The sequence below is a fragment of the Uloborus diversus genome, chromosome 3 (genome assembly GCF_026930045.1).
Source record: "Uloborus diversus isolate 005 chromosome 3, Udiv.v.3.1, whole genome shotgun sequence".
Lineage (NCBI taxonomy): Eukaryota > Metazoa > Arthropoda > Arachnida > Araneae > Uloboridae > Uloborus > Uloborus diversus.
The window spans coordinates 140,949,047-140,968,166 of NC_072733.1; the positions used below are offsets into that span (position 1 = coordinate 140,949,047).

A 19,120-nucleotide genomic window follows, 5' to 3' on the forward strand; every position below is an offset into this window, starting at 1 on the left:
ATATTGCCAACCCTGCAAATGGTGCAGGGAAAAGGGGGGGGGTCATATAATTGCACTGAGGGGCAAGTGGTTTTCCGTTCAATTTTTGTGACACTAAAACGGGAGTTTTGCAAAAACATTTTGCAGGGAAGAAGGGGTGGGGGGGGGGGGGCAAAGTGGTTTTCGGCGAAATTTTCGTAATAAAACTACGGGAGTTGGTTTTTCTAAAAGGAATGGTATTGGTACGAAGAAAACGAATTAGGATGGGGCCAACCCCAAAAATGGTGCAGGGGGGTAGAGAGGGGGGGGGAGAGTTATAACTGCAAACATAAAATAGGTATATATGCAACATTTCTCGCTTTACAACAAATTTTCAATGCTTAAAAGACTTAAACCCACTTTCACAACATTATAATACACAAATATCCGAATTAAATTGCAGACACGTGTTTTGGAGACATTAAGAGCTCTTTTTTCAATGCAAAAGATGTCAGTTTATGAATAAAAATGCATTCTCGGCTAAGGTTGTTTATTTCCCTGGATTTCATTTTCTTTTAACCAAATCCATCACTTAGGAAATACGTTGGGCGGGGGGGGGGGGGGATCGGGGGACTTCCATTTTCAAGAAATAATGCATTTGAAAAAATTAAGGAGCGATGAACTTTCTACTCCCCTTTATTGGTTTTGACCGCTTGACGGCCTGCACAAATGCGTCTAGGGCAAATTATATAAAAAGCGTTCATAATTTTTATTTGTCTTTTGTACATTATCCCACTTAAAATTTAGTTGTTTCACAAAAGTACTATTTGTTTCTGAAAATTGTATGAATTTGAAGTTTACACAGAATATACAATCCCCCTTTTTTTTTGCGTTTAAGGGGGGGGGGCGGTGACATCACAAATTACCGCCCCGTCTGTCACCCATGCTAGGTACACCACTGACGAATGTAATTTTTTTTCTGTCTTCTTTTGCTGTAAAATCCTCCTCCCCCTTTTTTCCCCTAAATTCTTTATTTGTTACCTACTGTCATTATTCAATTTCAATTGAATTTAATTTGTAAGATTTTTTTTTTCTTTATTGAAATTTGATATTGATTAACTAATTACAAAAAAGTACAAAGCCTGGTAATTTCTGGGAAATTGTTTCCAAAATTTGATTTTCCATTTCGCCCCGATTGCTCCTTTTTTCATTTCTTCTTCAATTTAGAATCTTTCCTTTGGGTTGAACGTTTAAAGTTCTTTATCAGCTGAAGTGAAACGATGATTAAAAAATATTACTCCCTTTACGAATATTTTTCAATATACATTTACAGAAGCAGAGTATTTATTCATTTTAAACTGCTCTTATAACCAAGATTGCTGTTTTGACTTTTTAATCTTGAAGATAAAGATGAAATTATGTAATCATAGTTACAAGTTGCTTGTTTTGAAAAGGAAATCTAAAAAAGTACTGTTTTGAAGATATCTTAAGATTGGGTCTTGGAAAACAATACCTAGAAAAAATGGATAAATAAATAAGGAATAATGAAGAAATAAAACTTTTTATTTAAGCATATGCTTATTAAATTATAATTTTAAAGAAAAAGAGAAAAAAACTAGAATATGTCTTTGATACTGATATTGTTGCTATAATTACAAGTTACAACTGAACGGGGGGAAAGGTTGGTTTTTACATTACCAATCCTAATATGGAAGATTGTATACTCTGTTATGACTGCTCTCATCCCCAAAAGCTCAATTAGCCCAACAAACCTTTTACATGTTGCAGGGGTGCCCCTCCCCCCAAATATCGCAAAGACTCCCCCCTACAAAAGCAAGAGCCCCCCCCCCCAATAAACAAATACCCCTCAAAACACCACCACCATCCCCTAAAAATTTCAATAGCGCAGTCAGCGCCATAACCTAGCCCCCCCCCCCTGCATTTTAGTGTTTTATATTCAATTTGAATTACCAGATTTTTTCATCAAGACTTTTGGATGCAGCTAAACCTTTCGCATTCGACACGAGACACGACAACAACATAATATACAATCCCCGATTACGGACTATTAATATTCGTCTGCATTTATGACAGTTAGGATTTTTTTTTTTTTTTGATATCATGATTTTTTCTAAAGTTATTATTATTATCATTATTTGGATTATAGTTTCTCGGGAAAAATATATTTCATACAAGACGTTCTTACTATTATAGATGGTTTTATATTATAAATCAACAAAATGTACGGTTATTTTTTTTTTCTCATATATGTATTGGCTTTTTTCCTCTCTTCAATTTTTGTTTTAGACACTGTAATACTGAAATACTCGTATGCATAAAATATGACTTACCTTTAGCCCTCGGCTCATTTTTCCTTTGTGTACTATTTTGTAAAATTTTCGGTGAATTTATTTTTATGAATTCTGGATTTGCTTCTAGAAAATCTAAAATTATTTCGATGTGATTCTTTGCAACGTAAAACGTATTCTTTGAAGTATGAGCCATTAGCGTGCCAATCGTCAAAATTCGCGCCTTATCTTGCACGGATGGAGCAAAACAAAAAGTATCTGCGCCTAAAGACCATTGGTTGGAAGAAATCACGTGCCTCCTCCCCTCCCCCCGCGCCGCCAAAACCGGCGAAAAACTCTTCCTCCCCCATCGCGGCTGGAACTTGGACTCGTCGCCACATCGTGATAAGAATTTTTTTATCTCAGAATTCCACTTTGCGAGATTTCTCGTCACGTGATCGGCTCTGATGTAACGTTTCGAACTCGAAGGTAGAAAATGCTTGGAATGACCTCCCAGACCCATTTGTTTGTGAATTTAATTCCTAGCTGAAAGGGGGGGAGAGAGGAAATTCATATGAAATAAAATATGGGAATATTTAAAATAAAGGTTTTTTCGATCAAAATAGTCCTCATATGTGTATAAACTGCTGTTCAAGGATTAGCAATAATATTAAAACCAAAGTATAAGGGAGGTGTTCTTACCCCCCTCCCCCTCCCTGTGCAACTGAGTCACAGGTTTCAAATGGTTTGATATCTTTATAACAGACAAAATTTATATTACAATTCAAATCCTTTTGGAACCGAACCAAAGATTTTATCCTTGATAAATTCTGCAGCAGGTGAAAAAAAAAAAGAAATTGCATTTTGTAACTATCTATCTTCCTATTTTTATTCCTAATTCCTCAAAAAACATTTACAAAATTCCATATGGGAGAGTAGAGCAGGTAGAAATGTGAAAGGTGTAGAAGTTTAGGAAAAGAGAAAATTATTGCTGATAATATATTGTGCTATTCAATAGTTTGGCAGATAAATGGGATTTTTTTTCCTTTGGTATCAGGATGACAAGACTTGGGTTTAGCAAATATGGGCACAGATTTTCCACCTCTCAATATTTTTTAATTCACTAAAACTGTACAAATGTTCTAAAATTCAGTAAATTGAAAACCATAAACAGGCTTACTTTTACTTTTAGTTGAAAGGTATTAAAGATACATTGGTTCCTTTCCAGTAAAGAACAAATATGTATTTTCTTAAACAAAAACACGAAAAATGTGAATGCAACACATTTAACTGCATAAATGTAACCTTTCGGGTGAACACACAAACCCCACACTCGCTGCAACCCTTGTCCACTCTTAAACATAAAAAATGTTGCCACATTTGAGTTTATCCTAAATCCTCTGCAACTGCATTAGAAGAGATTAAGAGAATTTCAACTGTAAAAAAAACCTTAATCTCAACCTTTTCTCAACAGGAAAATTCATTGGTGGTTTTGAAAAGTTTAAATCCAAAAAAAAAAAAACTTATACAGTGAAATCCCATTACAACAAACTTCAAGGGACCGCTTATTTTATTCATTGTAAGGAAAATCTCCTGGTAATGGAATTCAAGCATCTTAAGAGTAGTTAAGTTAGGACTGAAAATTTATTTCACTGAAACTGATATTCTGTTGTATTGGTATTTGTTGTAAAGGGAATTTCACTGTAGTTGACAGTCAATATGTTGCAGTATTTATTATGTACTTGGTTCTTTTTTTTTTTCTTTTTTATAAATAATACATAACATTTTATACTTGTACAGATTGTACAAAATATTCAATCAATGAGGAAAACTAAATGGAAATTCAAACTTACCAAAACGACACTAGAATATCAGCAAAAGTTTCTATACATGTAAAAAGAGCAAATATAATCCAGTACATCATCCACTTAACCTATAGAGGTAAATAGTTTATTTTAAGTGTTAATAGGTTCTTAATTTAAAATTAATTTAGTTACATCTATGAATTTTATTTTACTTTTTGTAAGACTACCTCTTTATCTTTTCATGTACAAAAAATAAAATCAAGGATCCTGAATTATCTGCTTTTTGCTATTTGCTTTTCATACTTTTAAGGACAAAATTAATTTTGAGAACTTATGGAAGAATCAAACAAAACTATTGCATGACAAAAAAAAATCACTTTTTCAAAGAGGGCATTTATTTGCATACTATACATTTATCAGGGCACAACTTCTACAGACACATTCTGTAGCACTTTGGGAGCAGGAAGTTTCCATTTTGGAGCAGGAAAAATAAAGCTTTGAATAGGCCCAGATCTATAAATTTTGGGCCCGCTGCAAAAAATTAGCAGGACACTAACCACCCACTAGATTGCTCCCCCTTCCCAAGTAACGAATTTTTTAAACTAGTGATTGTTTGTTCGCATTGATTTGCTTTCGTTTGATTTTGCATTCATTTGCTTAAATGTGAATATCAGGAAAAGTGCCAGTTTGATCATTTAAATTTTCGATTTTTAAAGATACTCAGAAATTAAAGTTAATAGGATAGTTTAACTACACATCTGTTACAGATTTTGTTAAAAATTAGGAGCAAGGTTAAAGTGAACATTTAACCTCACTTCCGGAAGGTTTGTATTTGAATGTTACAGATCTGATGCAAATGTTACAGATCTGACAAATGTTACTTAATGGACATGATACATTACCAATATAATTTAGATGAGTAATGTAATATAAACATGTGTAAATATATGTAATTTTTAAAAGAAATTTTAATTTATATTGGTTCTCATTAAATTATACTATCATAACATCACATTGAAAATTTGAAATCAAAAAGTTTTGGATACTGAAATTATTAATATTAGATTGAGGAAAAAATAACGTATCAGTCAATAGTTTTTAAAATGAAAAAAAGTTCTTAAAAAAAGCTTAGAAAACAAAACTAATTCAAGACAGTCAGAGTTTGGAAGGGGGGAGGTAGATTTGCACAAGTTAACAAATTTACTTTTTTAAAACAAAATTATAGCTTTTGGGGCAGTAGTTACGATTGAAGGTCTGAATATTTATGTGTAAAAAAAGAGGATGAAAAAACGAAGATAAAATTTGTTAGCTAACTCAATTTTTTTGGGAGAAAAATAATGTTTCAGAAGCATATTTTAAAAAATTAAACTGTTTTTCAATCATGAGATAGTCAACAAACTCATTACACAAAGAAAGCATTGCGAAAAATATCGGTAACACAAACATCAGCTGGTCAACAAATGGTTTTTACTTATGTGCTACCGACATGATTTTTGCCAAATTTTTTATCTCTGAACATTGCTAATTAAAGATTCAAAAATTAAAAAGCATTATTATTTTTATCACGGAAAAACTATTTTCAATTATGCAAAAATAGTATGAGATATTTTTTTTTTTCCCATTTCAATTTTGTACTATCCACATGACGCTTTATTTGGTAAAAATAGAAAAGTAAAGATTGGAAAATTCTACCTATAATTCTATACAATTGAAGTGATATTTGAATGGAACTTATACATCAGATAAAAGGCTTCATTCCGTGCAATTCATTGGAGCCAAATGTTTTTACTAGAAATAACCATCTCGGAAGTTTGCGCTCCAGACATGATATGAAAACTTGGGACAAGCATAAATTGCTTTTTTTATCGACGTAAATTCATTTTCAAAGTAAAACCTCAAAATTTTGTCATGGATTGCATGAGCGATGAAGTTTACTATATGATGATAATTTTATCTTATTTTCTTTAGTTTTCAATTGGAAGTGCTTGAGAAAACTATCTCAGACTTAAATTAGCACTTTTCCTGATATTCATCCTTAAATGTTTTCATTTATTTATTATTACTATTTTAAGGTTTTTAACTTGTCTAAGCATTTCTGAATATTTATGTGGGTTTTTAATCCTGATTTTTGGGAACTTATTGATAAGTTATGTGAACAAGAAAACAAATCTCTCATAAATTTGTATAATATATGTAATTCAAATTTTAACCACTTTTAAATTCAATCTAAGTTTTTAAAAAAAATCCAAACTATTTGCCTTGTAGATCTTGGTTTTGAAAGGGTTTTAGACCATGGGCTAATGACAATCGTGCTGGCTAATGACAATCTTTGTCATTAGCCAGCACGATAAGCTTTAAAATGAGGGGGAAAACAAGGAAATTGATCCAGAAATGAGAAAGACCTCGCGTGGCGACAAAAAAACAGACTACACAAATAATATATAAGATAGGCAGCAGCATTTCTGAAAAACTGATCATTTCAATTTAATACATTTACAAAACTATGAATTAAAATTTAATTATTTTCATAAGTAAAGCTTATGTGTATTGGAAAAGATCTGAGAGAGGATGAGACACTCACTCCCCTATGAAATACGGCCCTGATTTAAACTCTCTTAACATAATTGGAAGAATCCTTGAATTGCTCATTCAATCATCTAAACTACAGCCAGTCCCAAAATACTCATGCACTCTCTCTATTGTAGCTGTGTGTTTGTATATGTGTATATATATGTGTGTGTATATATATATATATCTTATATATATATAAAATTTTATACATAAAATTTCTGAAATATTCAACTCATCAACTCATTCATTGAACCTACTCAGTTTGAATTTTCTAAATGTTACAAATTAACCACATCAAAACTTCTTAATTTCACAAACAATTGATTAAACACTGGTACACAGTAATTAATCCCAAGCAGTTGGTCCTTCACATGCTGTTACTCAACACTGATATCTCAGAGCTAGAAAAAGTTGCAAAATCATGCAAGTACCTTGTCAGGGAGTAAACTTTGATTTTGTTTTAACTTAACTCTTTTTCCATATTGCACTTGAGAAAACAGAATAAACAAAACTTGAAGGGGTTGGACAGAAAAGAAATAGGATGCTTTTAACCAGGCTTGTTGAGTAATCGTCGAATATGTAATTGTAATTCGCATAATCGATTATATTTTTGTGCAATCATAATCTGCCAATGGGATCTGGCAATGGGATGCTCGTAATCTTGTAATCGTAATTTTAATCAAGTGTTTCTTGCATAATCGTAACTGTAATCTAAATGTAATTAATAGTGAATTAGCCTTGTAATCGTATAATCCTGACTTGTTGAAAGTGAAAACTTTTAAGTTGTGATTCGGCAAATGGAGGAGAGAAAGCTTTTTAGTCAGAGCCTAAGGCGCTGCTGTTTAGTGGTTAGGCTGTTTTTAAACGAAGGTCATAAATGAGCCTATTTGGTTTGTACCCTGCAGTATGTGCCTTCGGCAGGAAGGTCTGCTCGGATTTTAGGAGAGTGGTCATCCGTTTTCCTATTCATCTGTCAATGGCAGGCAAACAAGCGAAGCTGCCGTCTGGGAAAGAGAACAATATCAAAAGGACAAACACATGTTTTCAGGTACTTTCGCACTTAGATTTTTAGAATCGCGGTGTTGTGGATCAGGAGTCACAAGACCTTTATAAAGCATGCTATTGCTCTTATGCATTTGATAGTCCTTACTTTTTTTTTCTTTCGGCAGTTTTGGACAATGTCAATTTAAGACCTTACGAAATCAAGAATTAAAAGTTAAGTTTATTGTCTTCTTCTAAAAGGGTTATGTATGTTGGCATGGATTTTAAACAAAATATTCCAGTGCAACCACGATTTTACGCTGTCCGTTTCATACATTGTCATGTTTCCTGTCATTTTCAGCTGGTCCCTGAAAAATTCTCTATATTGACAATGCTAAAATATTCCGGATTTAACGCAACCCTTTTTCAAAAATTCTGCTTAATACGGTTTTCTACAAATAGATCAAAATCATTTTTCACCTATAAAACTCGAACAAGTGTTTTTTTTTTTTTAATTTGAAGATAAATTTGTTTTATAGCTGTTGGAAGCTGCTCAGGAACTCTTTCTATTCTATCTTATTGTCATTTGAGTGATCGGAGGAAGCCTGTTTACAGAGTCTTCCTACACATAAATTGAGGACTAGAGCTTCTGACGCTCTTCATCTTGAAAATCTTCCTAAAGACACCTTCTCCTAACACATTATCATCTTATCTAATCATGAATTATTTTGGTATTTAATTTAACACTAGCTCTTAATGAGATTAATGAAGACGATAAAAAAAATAATGCAAGATGTCCCCACAGCTGATCAAACGACTCAAAGCATAAAAACTCTATAACAATTTTTATTTGCGAATTTGAACCAAGAAGCAAATTTGCAATTAAACTAAAACACGAATTTACGAAAAATTCTTAACATAGAATGTGCTTTTAAGGAAATTAAGTCTAAAAAAAAAAAAATACAAATTTCTTTCACAAGTTCATGGGTGGGAATCAATTTTAAGCAATACACACAAAGTTTTAGTCCCGCCCCCAATTTAACGTTTTCCCGCCTGGTACATCTTTTACCATTAGTTCGACAGAAAACGTAAAGTCGGGGTTTCACTGTATTATGGAAAAAACTTTTCCGCTCCTTAGAAATTTCCTTTTCCTGCTCAGGGCACAAACCCCGGGTTACCGTGTGATAAATTTTAAGATACAAATTAAAACTTTTCAATCCAAAAACTCACATATTCCTTCACATTTTTTGTCTTGACAGCTTTGTATGAAGCATAGGCTGGATATAAAGTTCCAAATATTAAACTAAAAAAAAAAAAAATATGATAAACAAATGGAAATTATATATGGTCATCAGGGCTTAATTTTTAACAAAAGAAGCAAGAGAGAGTCTTATAACCTACAGAACTTTTCCCATACATCATTGGCAACATGCTAAACTAACTAATGAGAAAATTAGCACTTTTCAGGAGGGTCAAAACAATATTTTTTTCCCACCTGACACATTTAGTTATTTTTGATGTTTTAATTTTTATAGATAACTTTAAGAGTAAAACTATCATTTGAAGTAGTTGCAGGGGCCAATCCAGGATTTTTTTCTCGCTACCTATTTTTGTGAAAGTATTGCATCATTATATTTTTGTGAAAGTTTTTTTATATCATTTGCACTGTTTTTGTGAAATTTTAGAAAGAGGCATCCTCATTTTTGTAAAAGAGAAGTAGAATAAGTGAAATTTTAGTTCCAAAAGTGTAAATGTCATCTAGTATTATTTTTAACAGGTTTCATCTTTTTTTTTGGGGGGGGGGGAGCTAAAAAATTAAGAAGTACAAAAAATACCATCGTAGTTTCAGTGTAATGGGCTATGTACTGTGTACAATATAGGAAATAATGAGAAAAACAGTTTCCCAAAACAGATGTTGAAAGATTGCGATAATATTGCATAAATACACTTTGGCGAGAAACAGCTAAAAATGAGTTAAAATACTACAAAAAGGTTGCTATTTAAGTAATTGTTCATATAAACCTGCTTAGATTTTTATGTTATGAGTAAATTTGGTTTTAAACAGAGGAACAAATATTATAGTTTAAAATGCGAATTTTTGTAAAATTTTCGATGTGTTTGTGAAATTACTGATTTTATTACTTGATTTTTGTGAAAGTACCGATTTCAAAACAAGATTTTTGTGAAGGTACCGAAAAACGGTAGCAAAATCAGCCTGTATTGGGCCCTGAGTTGTAACCAGTAGGTAGCCTTTTCTGAGTACAACAGCTAACCATCGAAATTGAAAAAGCATGGTTGGATTTAGCATGCTGCCGACAACATAAACAGTTCAGTCTAGAAGGTAAGAATTTGTTCAAAATAGAAAAGAAGTGCAGGAGGAGCTGAGCTCACATGCAAATTAAGCCCTGATGATTATGGATAATAAATTTAGGGAATAGAAACACAGAAAGGCACACATCAACCACTTACAAAGAAACATATAAATTTTTCCCTTTATATATATATCAGGGATGAATTCTTTGCACATAAAATTGGTCATGACTCCGGATTCAATTATTTCTCATTGGTGTTCCGGGTAGAAAATTTATAAATTCACCTCCAATATATATGAATCGAAGCAGTAAAAAGCAAAGGGATGTGGACTTTTTAAAGTTCAAATCCTAGTTAGGCTGTCATTGACTCTTTTTCTCCAAAGCATGCTGTATAGCAAAACCTAATAGGGTTACAATATCTTCTCTTGCTCTAAAACCGGAGAACAGGTTCTTCTACCATCTGTACAGATTATTTCCAAATTTTTAATTTTGGCACTTAACATCTCTTTGCTTATCACTGCCTCAATTGATGAGCCACAAAACCAATCATCTCCTTTGGTAAAAACAGATGAAATGACGGCTTTTTGGACTCATCGATTTATATATAGTGTACACAAATAGCATAATGAGGATGTTTCTAGCAATGTTTAGGAAATTTTATATATAATTTTACAAAATTTATAACAATAATCTTTTTTTTTACTGTAGGAGCTTGGTTATTAATGAAAATAATGAGTAATATGTCTTAGCAAGTAAGAGATGAAGAGCAAAATCTGGCAGCAAACCTAAGCAATTAGATCACAATTTTTGTTACCTTTTACCATAACTTGCTACCTTTTAGCGAGACGTCTTTTATTGTTGTATCCCATACTTTTATTTGCCATTAGGTATGGTTGAAGTGGTAGGCCTTTTCAAAGCTAGGGATTAGAAAATCTTTTTTAATCAACTTTCTCTCATTGGGTCATTCCATGTCAAATCAACCAATCACTCAAAATGACCATCTCAGATTTTCATGAAACTTTCAGGGATTATACTGTTTGACATTCTAAATTCAGATCTACTTTTTTAAAAAATTTATCTGTTGTGTATTAACTTCTACTTCTTCTACCATTGTAACTTCTACTTCAATTCCCAGTCCAGATGTAGTTTCGATATGGCGTGTACGTACGGCGAAATGTTGGTTCTTTAATAAATCATATAATATTCAATCTCGTCTTTCAATGGACTATGAAGTACAAAATATATAATAATTTGGCGACGATGTGAATAGATAATGGCTGAAATTATGCAGCTAGTCGAAGCTCTTCAAGATTTTGTGAATAAACTTAACATTACTGCTCCGGAATCAAAACGCAGTACTAAAGATGTTCTTGCTCAACAGAATTTATCCTTTGATCAATTTGATGAATCATCGGACTCTTTTGATTGTTATTCACAGAGATTGGAAAACTACTTCAAATTAAAAGGATTATCGAATGAGGATGCGGAAACAGAACTAAAAGTTTTAGTTTTGATCAACTGCCTCGGTTCCCGCCAATACCAGCTTCTGTCTAGTTTAATGCTCCTGATTTACCTTCAACGAAAACTTATAAAGAATTTCTGTCATTATTAAAACAGCATCTATCGCCAAAACCGAATGTTTTGACCGAACAGCATAAATTTTTTTCAAGACTGCAAAATCATGGTGAGTCGATATCTACATTCATTTCTTCATTAAAAGATGTTACGAAAAATTCTGAATTTGTTTCTCAATGTAATTCAAGTGATTGTTCGAAATCTATGTTAAATTTATTATTACGTTCTCAATTTATTCGAGGATTGTCTGATTCTGATATTCGTGAAAAATTGTTGCAAAAAGGTGATATTACGTTCGAAAAGACAATCGAAATTGCTTTAGCTATTGAAGCTGCAAAAATTGAGAACAAGGAAGTATATAAGAGTAATTTTTCAAATTCTGTTAACAAAGTATCACTTGGTAGTGTGAAAAATAAGCGTCCACTTCAAACGAAAAATGAAGATGCAAAATTCAGAAGTCGCTCAAAATCACCCATGAAACCTAAAGGTGTTAATTTTAAAGAGCTTGGATTAGAGGGATTATGTTTACATTGTGGGAAATCTAACCATAAAACCCAAAATTGCTTTTTAAAGAATAAACTAACTTGCAAATATTGTTCAAAACATGGACATTCAGTTTCGGTTTGCATTTCTAATTTAATCAAAAACAAAACAAGAAATCAAAATGCCAACAACATTATACATGATCAAGATGACATTGCTGTAAATCAAATTTATGATGTTTTTTCTAATAATTATGCAAATGATGATAAGATGTATGCTATATTATCGAATTAAATGGTTTGAAGCATAAATTCGAATGTGATTCAGGAAGTAAAGTAAGCATAATGAATATTTTTGAATTTAAGAAGTTAAAACTTAATATTCCAATTCAAAGAACAAATGTGTGTTTTCGAAGTTACATGGGTCAGATTTTCAAGCCACTTGGTATTGTACAGTTAAATGTTTCTTATGAAAATAATTCAAGTTTTGAAGATTTATATATTATGTCAAGTCAAAATTGTTCTATTTTAGGACGAGATTGGATTAGAAAATTAAGCATAAATTTACATGACCTTAACAAAATTTCAAATGTTCCTAGTGTCGATGTTTCTGTTTCAAAAATTCTTGATTCATATTCAGATGTGTTTGAACCTAAGGTTGGTTGTATTCCTAATTACACATGCTCCCTAAAATTAAATCCAGATGCTAAACCTGTTTTTATTAAACCTCGTTCTGTTCCATACGCCTTAAAACATAAAGTTGAGGAAGAGCTTGATAAATTAGAAGCAGAAGGTATAATTGAAAAAACTGACTTTTCTGAATGGGGAACACCCCTAGTTGTTGTTCCAAAATCTGATGGTTCTGTACGCATTTGTGCAGATTTTAAAGTCACAGTTAATAATCAGCTTCAATATGCATGACCTTCAATTCCTAGAATCAAGGATATTTTTAATAAATTACGCAATGGAAAATTTTTCTGTACCTTAGATATCCACAAAGCATATTCGCACTTGAAAGTCAATGAAGAAAGTGCTAAATTTCAAACTCTTTCAACCCATCGTGGTACATATTTAGCTAAACGGCTATTTTCTGGTATAAAAATTGCTCCCAACGAATTTCACAAATTTATGGATCAATTTGTTCAAGATTTAGAGGGTACAATAGCATATTTCGACGATTTAATTATCCAGGATAAAACCAAACAAGAATGTCAAGAACGTTTATTTAAAGTGCTTGAAAAGTTACGTGAATCTAATCTGCATTTAAATCTTACCAAATGTAAATTTTTTGAAGAAAAAGTTCAGTATCTAGGACACATTATCAGCTCTGCTGGACTCCACAAATCACCAGACAAAATCAAAGCTATCTCTGAAACACCTCAAAATAAAAATGTCGATGATGTCCGAAAATTTATTGGTTTGGTAATGTATTACTCGAAATTTATTCCAGATGCATCTAGTCTTCTTCATCCATTAAACAAACTCTTTATGCAAAAACATTCGCTTCAAATGAACTACACAGTGTGAAGATGCTTTTTTAAATGCAAAATCAGTTATTACAAGTAATCAAGTCCTTGTACCTTATGATCCAGATCTTCCGGTTACCTTAGTCACCGATACCAGTCCCTTTGGACTCTCAGGGGTTCTATCACATGCAATGCCTGATGGAACTGAACGCCTGATCGCTTTCGCTTCAAGAAGTTTAACAGCTGACGAAAAAAATTATAGTCAACTCGATCGTGAGGCAACTGCGGTTGTGTTTGCTTGTAAAAAATTTTATGACTACATTTTTGGAAGAAAATTCACTTTAATTCTCGACAACAAAGCTATTTGCACCATCTTCCATCCAGAGAAAAGTCTTCAAGTAATGTCTGCATCATGAATGCTTCGATATGCTCATTTTCTTTCAAATTTCGACTACACAATAGTTCATAGAAAATCTGATAAACACTCGAATGCAGACTACCTTTCCAGATACCCCTTACCAATTTCAATTAATCAAATAAACAGTATTGACGAATCACAAGCATATCAACAATTTATTATCAATTGGATCTCAACAGAAATTTTAACCGCAGAGAGAATAAAACATGAAACAGAAAAAGATGTTGAATTAAAAAAGTTGAAATATGATGTTGTGGTAGGGAATGTATTCAATCCTACTATAACTCTTCAAGACGGAATTTTGTTTAGAGGAGATAGAGTTATAATTCCTAAGTCACTTCAACCAGAAATGCTCAGGCAACTACATTCAACACACGTAGGCATTGTCAAGATGAAAGCTCTCTCACGAAATTACTGCTACTGGAAAGACATCGATTCTGATATTGAAAATCTTGTGAAAAGTTGCAAAGAATGTTGCAACATAAAAAAGAATCCTGTTAAAGCACCTCTTCATGTGTGGGAAAAAAACAGAGAAAATTTGGCAAAGAGTCCATATTGATTATGCAGGTCCCTTTATGGAACACAATTTTTTAATCGTTGTCGACGCCCTTTCCAAATGGCCAGAAATTATCCCAATTAAAAGATCTCCAACATCCACAAATACTATTTCCTTGCTGGAAGAAATCTTCAGTCGGCACGGACTGCCTGAAATTTTAGTGTCAGACAATGCTTCCATATTCAAATCCCAAGAATTCCAGGACTATTGCAGAATCAACGGTATAAAACGACGCCTAATTGCACCTGGCTATCCAGCAACAAATGGACAGGCCGAAAGATATGTCCAATTTCTGAAGACAAAATTAAAGTGCATGAGATATCACCCAGGAACCCTCCATAGTAAATTGTGTAAATTACTTTTTCGTTTTCGAATAACTCCCCTACAAAACGGACTAACTCCATCTGAATTATTACTAGGATGAAAACTATGATCAGAACTTGATCTCATTAAACCAACAACATCAAAAGTAAACAACAGTGTCACACAGCCAGATTTCAACAAAAGTTTTAAACTTGGAGAGAGAGTCCAATCTCGAAATTATACATCATCCAACAAATGGAAATATGGTATCGTCGTAGAAAAGCTTGGACGATTGCACTACTTAATAGAATTAGATGAGGAATATGTGATAAAACGACATTATAATCAATTAAGATCGTGCCAAGTAAGCAAACCATCTTCAGATTTTCATTTACCCAGAAGAGTACACTTCTCACTTCCATCACACAGTTCTTCAACAACCAGTCACCAAAGTGATCTCCCTTTGAGACGTCATGAAGAAGTGCATCAACCTCCTGCTACGTCACAAAATAATGAAGTCAGTGACCCCAATGCTCTGGCCCAAACATCAGCAAAATCGACAGTGGCTCAAACAGTTCCTAAAAAGAACAATATCGCAAAAGCTTGGGTCTCCGGCACTCCAGTTCCTTTAAGGAGATCAAACCGTCAAAGAAAACCTGTCATAAAGTTAAATCTCTGAAGGAAAAAAAAAATTGCAGAATAGGGAAGTTGCAACCTATTAAATGTTCATATTTTGGCTATTGCATATTGTTAATTGACCCTCAAAACAAAAAAATTCACCATCGCCGAATTTTAAAACACCGTGGTTGATTTTTAATGAATTTTTAAAAATCCACGCGCAAAAGTGCGCTCTTCTGAAACGTCACGAGCCTACGTCACAGGGCGCGAATGTGCAGCCTTCCGCCCAAGATCCCTTGTTTTCGCTAGGGACATTTTGAGCGCGCTGATATTTTTATTTTTTAGAAATTCAATAATCCTTTTGAACACACTATGGAGGCCGGATTCGTTAAAGCACAATCTAAATAATCTTCCTCAAATAATATCAATGGTGATATTCGAATATTTCCGAGAGGATGAGAGGTTTAATGTTCCAGAAACGCGAGAAGATAAGCCTTTTACGTTTCATCTTCGAAGTCGAATGCACGTTCTTCGATTTCTCCCATGACATGGGAACCGGTTTGCTAGCGTTTCTCTCCTATCGGACGTCACTTCCTATGCCATCTGACGTCACAGGCGCTTGAACTTTAAAAATTAATTTAAAAAAAACTACTTATCGTATCGCAAAAATTTTTTCACCTATGATGTTCATACATGTTACTCTATCATATAAAAATAAAATTAAAAAATCGAAAACTTCCCTATTATTGTATCATTATTGTAAATAACTTTAACATTTATTTTAATTTACTTTATTGGTTCTCATTTTGTATATATTTATTATATTCTACACGTATATATATAATTTGTAAATATTTAATGTTTAAAATAAGTGTGGGAGAATTGTTGTGTATTAACTTCTACTTCTTCTACCATTGTAACTTCTACTTCAATTCCCAGTCCAGATGTAGTTTTGATATGGCGTGTACGTACGGCGAAATGTTGGTTCTTTAATAACTCATGTAATATTCAATCTCATCTTTCAATGGACTATGAAGTACAAAATATATAATACTATCTTTTTTGGTTAATGAGTAATTAATTTTTTTAATGTGTAAAAACTCACGTTTTTTTACTCATCTGTTGTGCTTAAAAATGCTACAATTTTAGTTGTATGGGGTCAATACAGTTGGTTAACAGCTCATTTTAAAGAGAATTGCATGAGCTTTAATTTGACATGCAACTTGCATATTTCTCTTAAATTTTTAATATTTTTTCAAATTTTAAAATTTAAATTTTTTTAAAGTTAGTGTTTTTTAAAAATTTTGAAAAAAATATATGTTTTTTAATATGTTTTAATAAATACATCCTAAAAATTTCAGAGTGTGGACGTGATGGGATCAGCAGTTATAGCAAATAATGCAATGACACTTTTTTTGTAAAAAAATATAGAAAAGTCTAAAGCTATTGAAATTTTAAATGAAAGTCTTGGAGTAATTGATGAAACTCCCATAAAAAAAAATTTGTCTTAGTGAAAAGAAGAACCCCCAAACAAAATTAACTAAGATCACTGAAGTTTTAGGAACTCGACTATTTGGTTTAAGCTCAAAAAAATCAGATGATCTCATAAAGTTAGATTATGATAGTGAAAGAATTAGCTGACTTAAAGAGAAATTCTCCAGTACAACTGACAAAAGCTTAAAACTGCAAATTTTAACAACACTTCCAGAAAGTTGGACCTTAAAGCAAATAGAAAACGAATTTAAAGTGACAAATTGCATTGCTAGAAAAGCTAAAAAAAACATGAAGGACAAAGGAATAATGTCTGCTCCTGATCTAAAACCCGGAAAGGCATTAAGCCCAGAGACAGCGAATCTAGTGAAACAATTTTATGAATGTGATGAAATCAGTCGTCAGATGCCTGGTAAGAAAGACTTTGTTTCTATTAAAGTGGATGGAAGAGCAATTCATCTCCAAAAGTTTTTAATTTTAAATACCTTAAGAGAATCTTATGTGCTATTCAAAGAACATTATCCTGATAAAAAAAATAGGCTTCTCCAAATTTTGTGAACTTCATCCGAAAAATTGCGTTCTTGCTGGATCAGCTGGAACACATTCAGTTTGTGTATGCGCTATTCACCAGAATGCAAAATTGATGATGGCTCAGTGTAAGTTACCAGAATTGATTAACAGGGACAAACCAATCAAAACTTATAAAGACTTACTTAGTTTAATGATTTGCGAAATTCCTACAGACAAGTGTTATTTCCGTCAATGTAACAACTGTCCAGATACTAATAATTTGAAATATCTTTTTGAAGATTCGTTTGAGCAAAACAGCATTGATACTGTAACATACAAGCAGTGGATGCAAATTGATAATAGGACTGCACTTGAAGCAATAACAAAACAAACTGATGATTTCTTAAATTGTTTGTTTGATAGCTTATCCAAACTGCTGAAACATTCTTTTATTGCTAGCAAACAATCTGCTTACCTTAGATATATGAAAAAAAATCTGGTTGAAAATCAATGTATTGTATTATGTGATTTTGCTGAGAACTACCGTATTTTCCTGCCCATAATCCGCGGATTATCTGCTGAAAAAGGCAAAGTTAATGAGATGCGGATTATATGCAGCCGCGTATTATCTGTGATTCTTTTTCCCCCCTTAACACCAACGCATTGAACATCAATATTTTTACAGTAGGATTCACCAATTGAGACCGTATGCCGACTGAATGTTGTTTATTTTACGAAGCATGCATGTTCTTCTTCGCTGCCTGCCTGTATGTTGGTTATGTTACGTTGCTTGAATGTTCCTCTTGGCAATTCAGGTCATGTAAAATAAGCAAGATTACAGTGAAATAAGTAGCCATTTGCACAAGATTAGACCGTTTGCTCCTTTGTCTTGACTCTTTGTTTTTTTAAAAAAAATAGCATACTATAATCAAGATTTCAAGAAGAAATCATTATATTTTAGATTAATTTTGATTATGCCTTCAAAGTAATTACTTTTTCATGTTTTTGGTTTAGTTGCTCAAATGGTATGCTAAATTCAAACTTTATCTTTTTACATCATATTATCCGCGGATTATACGAAGCTTTTTGTCTTCAGGCCGAATTTAGGACCTGCGGATTATAGGCTGCCCGCGGATAATACGAAGTAAAATACGGTACTCTTTCATTCTACAAGATGCTGCACAAGGATTCCACTGGAACAATGCACAAGCGACAATACATCCTTTTGTTGTATACTACATGGAAAATGCCATGTTGCAGCACCTGAATTTAGCTATTATCTCTGATTGCATGTGCCATGATACAGTTGCTGTGCATTTGTTCCGGAGGATTATAATAGCATACTTAAAGCAAAAATTTCTGCAAAGAGTAGACAAAATTCATTATTTCTCAGATGGAGCTACATCCCAGTACAAAAATAAATCGAATTTTGTAACCATACTGCAGACTTTTCTATTGAAGCAGAATGGAATTTTTTTACATCATACCATGGGAAAAATGCTTGTGATGGTATAGGCGGCACAATTAAGCAATTAGCTGCACAAGCAAGTCTTGGTATGGTCTATAATGAACAGATTATGACCCCCCGTCAATTATATGAATGGCCTAAAGACAATAATAAAAATATCGATTTCATACATTCAACAGAAAAAGATTACGAAAAAGAATTAGCATTTCTGAAAACAAGGTTTGAAGAAGCCATAACAGTGAAAGGAACTCAACAGTTCCACAATTACAGACCAAAAAACAAAAGCACCAGATTTCGTTAAATATTACTCCTTTTCAC

The 19,120-nt window shown here is 32.8% G+C and overlaps 1 protein-coding gene across 1 annotated transcript in view; it reads right to left on the bottom strand.

Annotated features, from left to right (window-relative positions):
- The window catches only part of LOC129218276 (receptor expression-enhancing protein 1-like), a 61,399-nt gene that overhangs the window by 34,206 nt on the left and 8,073 nt on the right, over window positions 1–19,120 (bottom strand). Inside the window, exons 2-3 of the mRNA XM_054852507.1 lie at window positions 8,834–8,906; window positions 4,100–4,179 (exon numbers count right to left, since the gene is read on the bottom strand). Coding sequence (XP_054708482.1) covers window positions 4,100–4,179; window positions 8,834–8,906 — 153 coding nt within the window. The remainder of the gene's footprint in view (window positions 1–4,099; window positions 4,180–8,833; window positions 8,907–19,120) is intronic.